The 4,257-nt window shown below is 28.1% G+C and overlaps 1 protein-coding gene across 1 annotated transcript; it reads right to left on the bottom strand.

Annotated features, from left to right (window-relative positions):
- Nucleotides 1-379: 379 nt before the first annotated feature.
- Nucleotides 380-3,001, bottom strand: LOC112598617. Its single transcript, XM_025345138.1, has 2 exons — nucleotides 2,960-3,001; nucleotides 380-1,114 (listed from the first exon to the last, which is right to left on the bottom strand). The coding sequence occupies exons 1-2, from the start codon at nucleotides 2,999-3,001 to the stop codon at nucleotides 380-382; spliced, it is 777 nt and encodes a 258-aa protein (XP_025200923.1).
- Nucleotides 3,002-4,257: the final 1,256 nt, after the last annotated feature.

Genomic DNA, 4,257 nt, shown 5'->3' with positions numbered 1-4,257 from the left:
AATTTGAATGTTTTATTATTGAGCTTAACATGGCCTTTTACCATTGACCATGCTAACTCAATCGGGTTTAGCTCGCAGTGATACGGAGGTAAACGTAGCATTACTTTTTTGTGTTTTTAAACCATTTCATCGACAACGTACTTGGTATGCATTGGTTTAATTCTCTAGACGATTTCTAGAAGTTTTAGAATTATCATAGTCGGATCAATTACCTCACCTTTGCTTTCAAGTCATTGGATAATGTCAGCTTTTCTCCAATTGGTTGTAGGGCATTTTTATAGCTTAACAGAGTGATATGGAGCATTGTCCATCACAATTACAGCATTATCTTTAAGTCTAGGTAAAAAACCCTCCAACCAATCGCAGAAAAACTCGCCGTTCATCTCGTCATGGTAATCTTTGCTGTTTTTTTCGACTCGAAGCACAACAAGCCACTGGGAACAAAGCCGTCTTCGGATTCAATATGGACCACTATAAGGCGCTTCCCTTTGCCAAATGGATAGACTGGACCAGTTGAAAGGCTTTGAGAACGTGCATCATGGAGTGACTGTACTGTTTTATCACACCACACTCTATAAGAAACACCTCCGGCATTCACCCATGTTTCATCAAGAAAATAGATTGGCGGACCTCGTTCTCGATATTTCTTGATGTCCCTTAGATATTTTTTTCGCCAAAGAATAATTTCTCCTCTTTCCAACAAGGCACTGTTACGTACTTGTTTACAATAATCAAACTCCATCGACTTAAGTAAACGATATAAGAAAGAACGTGAAAAATCAGGAAGAGTTTTATCTTCATTGATAACCGTAGGAATTTTGTCCAACGTAGATAATTCACGGTTTGTCCAAAACTGATGTATTTTTCTTCTAATTGCGTATTTATCAAAATCGTCAATTTTTAAGGTAATGTTTTTAAAAATTTTCGTTTTGTTTGGTGATGAAACGGTTTTATTGTTACGATATTGCGCAATTGTGTTGGAGATAGTTGTTTCACCAATACCTAGTTCTTTGGAAAGGGTTGAACGCATTTGTCTGATCATCTTATTAGGATTTTGTTGCAATTTCATTTTGTACGAGTTAATGATCATTTCTTTTTGTCGAGAAGAAACAAACTAAAATGGAATAAATATTTCAATTAAAATCATTAAATAAAAAAGTATGGGCAAGTGGACATCACTCTGCTGTTTAGTAGTGGTGGAGAGTAAGCCATTACAATGGATGTGTTAAATTTGAATGCAATGATATGGTTGTATTGTATACAATAATATATTATGATATTTTGAGCGCAAATGATTTGTCAGTGTAGGATATATATTATATAACTTATATTTAAATTGTAATATACTTCAAATTTCTATAAAAATAATTTGTGCGTATGTAATTTTGATATTTTTTAATGGTAGTTATCTGTATTTAACACATAAACTAAAATAGTATAGAATTATATAATAACAAAAGTATATGACAAAATCACCATTATAAGGTGTAACATCAAAACGATTAGTTGCAGTCTAACAAATGTATTAATTATTTATTATTTAAACTATCATAAGATTAAATGAAAAACGCAAAGGTAGAAATATACTAGTATTGAATAAAAAAAAAGCAAAGATAAAAGTGATGATATTTTGTAAGTATACTGTACATAGGTGTGTTTAACAAGAGGCAACATTTTAAAATATTTCATAGGTGACATTTGTATATTAATTTTTCAAAAAAATTTTAGTTGTTTTGTAATAAACAAATTTTTTCATTAGTGATTAAATATGTTATAAATTTAATATTAAAAGATTTAAGTATTATATGAAATATGTTTTTGATAATAATAAATCTTATTTACCTATCTATACGGCTATACATAAATCTTATTCGAATGATTACAATATACATTACAGTAATACATTTTTTTCGTTAACAATAATTATTGTTAATTAAAATGACTATTATAATAATTATTGATGAAATGTATTTACCTACTATTTTTTAAATTGATTTTTGAGTTTCGACTTTTGAAAAGTGAAACGTATGATCATATCTAAATGGTTTTATTAAATACTACAATGATCACCCTATCCGCCCTGATATCACACTGTTTGCATTATTAAACTAATCGAAATATGTGTCACCTCACCGTACAATACTAGTGTTAAAATATAATTTTACTTGGTCTGTCATAGGGCACACAATGTTATCAAAGATGTCATTGTAAGATGAAGTTTAAAACAAATATATGCATCTGTAAACAGTTGGGAAATTGTGCAATTCGAAATGTCACAGTTCATTATCATGTGAAAATAAATATTATACTTATTGATGAATCATTAAAATCATAATATATAAAATATATTAAAAACAATTTTCATTAGTATTTATTAGCAGGCCAAAAAAATTACTGGAAAACACATTTAAATCAACTAGCTCAAGAAGAAAAAAGTTATTAAAAAAAAAGTTATTTAAAAAAACAGTTTGAATTCCTGAAAAACTATATTATATTATATGTATACGATTTGTATTTGTTATTATTTTTCAGAATAAAATAAAATAATTTGATGTTTTTATGTTCAATTTTTCATAGTGCTGTACTTTTAATATTCAATGTATTACTAAGAGACATTTTTCGAAATGATTAATTGTTTTCTACACATAAAATTCAATTTACATATTGATATCATTCAGCATTGTATTTTTTATAGTTTAAGTCGTTTTCATTAGTTTTCAGTACAACAATACAAAATATAAATTAATTTTTATATGATTAATTTAAAAATTTTGTTTATAATTGATTATATTATATTACAGGTAGATATGTAGATGTTAAACATCTACACCCGAGGAATGATGGCGTGATGCTGTGATAATGGTGGTTAGGTTAGGTTAGGTGCCTATGACTAACATAACATTTAGTGAAAATTATTGTGTAACACTATTTAATGCAATATTATTCGTTGTATGCTTACCCTTCCATGAAAATTACGTTTGACTAGTGATGATTGATCCATTTTTAAGTTGCAAAAAAAAAACAATTAAAAAACAAATAATGTTTACACTTCGAGAGGCGGTGAGAGCGTTTAAAAACACGTGTAAATTGAATAAACGCGCCAGAAAAAGTAAAATTTTAAACGTGCTGTATAAACCATCTGTGATTCAACGGCTAATGGTTCGTTGGTGGGGCAACGCGCCGTCAGACGGGATCGTTAGTGGGAGTATGCGCACTACCAGATGAAAACCGGTCGTCGGCTGGTATAATCTCTTTTGAAACGGAGTGTAAGTGTAATAATATATACAATTAAAGAGTGGCTTGAAGCCATATTACTTTAAATTGTTATCAAGATAAAATATTGAAATATTTATTTTTACAATATCATAAAAAAAAAAATTAAAAAAAAATGATAATATTATGTGTCATGAATTTTATTTTAAATAAAATGTTATTCTCATATGAGTTTTAAAAATATATAAAATATATGGTGATTAATTAGTTATAATAATACATTTTAGTATATTATTATTTATTAATGTTTCTAATTTAAATCAATGTCATCCTGGTCGTCCCAAAAATCTTGGTAACTTATATTATTCTGTAACATAATATAAAATCATATTATTAAAATCAAAAATCATTTAGATTATATGAACAATTCTATTGATATTATTCCATAAGTATAAAGTGTTGCGGCCCGAAATGCCACAACATTATTATTATTATATATGTTGCCGTCACCGACCGACTCACACACACTCACACACAAACACTCGCGGGCACCAGCCGTTATGTCTATATTTATTTATATTTTTATTATATTTTGTTTTGTGAATTATATAATAATACTAGCAACGGTGAAACTCGCTGTAAGTGAATACCTTAGGTCGGTGAAACTCGCTGTAAGTAAATGTAAGACGATGTGGGCGTAAAGGGAAGATTTTAAAAGTATTATGGAAAATACATGTCAAACGTTGGCGTGTTAAAGATCAAAAAACTGTACATTATATTTAATATTTTCTTTTGATATTTTGTAGATAGTTTGATATCGAAAACAAATATTATACACTTTCTGTGATGATTTATATCTATGATCTATTATCTTCATAAATATATAATGACATCAATAATTCTTATCACACAACAAATTTGGTAGATGCTTCCTTAATTATAATTTAAAATAAGGGTTTTGGCTATGGTATCATTTTGGTCTTTTTTAAAAAATTTGAATAAAGAGTTTTTTTGACGTTCATTTTGATGTTCAATAGCAATCTT

This window comes from Melanaphis sacchari, unplaced genomic scaffold (genome assembly GCF_002803265.2).
Source record: "Melanaphis sacchari strain LSU unplaced genomic scaffold, SCAv2.0 Contig493_pilon_pilon, whole genome shotgun sequence".
In the NCBI taxonomy this organism is placed as follows: Eukaryota; Metazoa; Arthropoda; class Insecta; order Hemiptera; family Aphididae; genus Melanaphis; species Melanaphis sacchari.
Note: the sequence above shows the minus strand (reverse complement) of the source record. Positions and strands in the feature narration are given on the sequence as shown.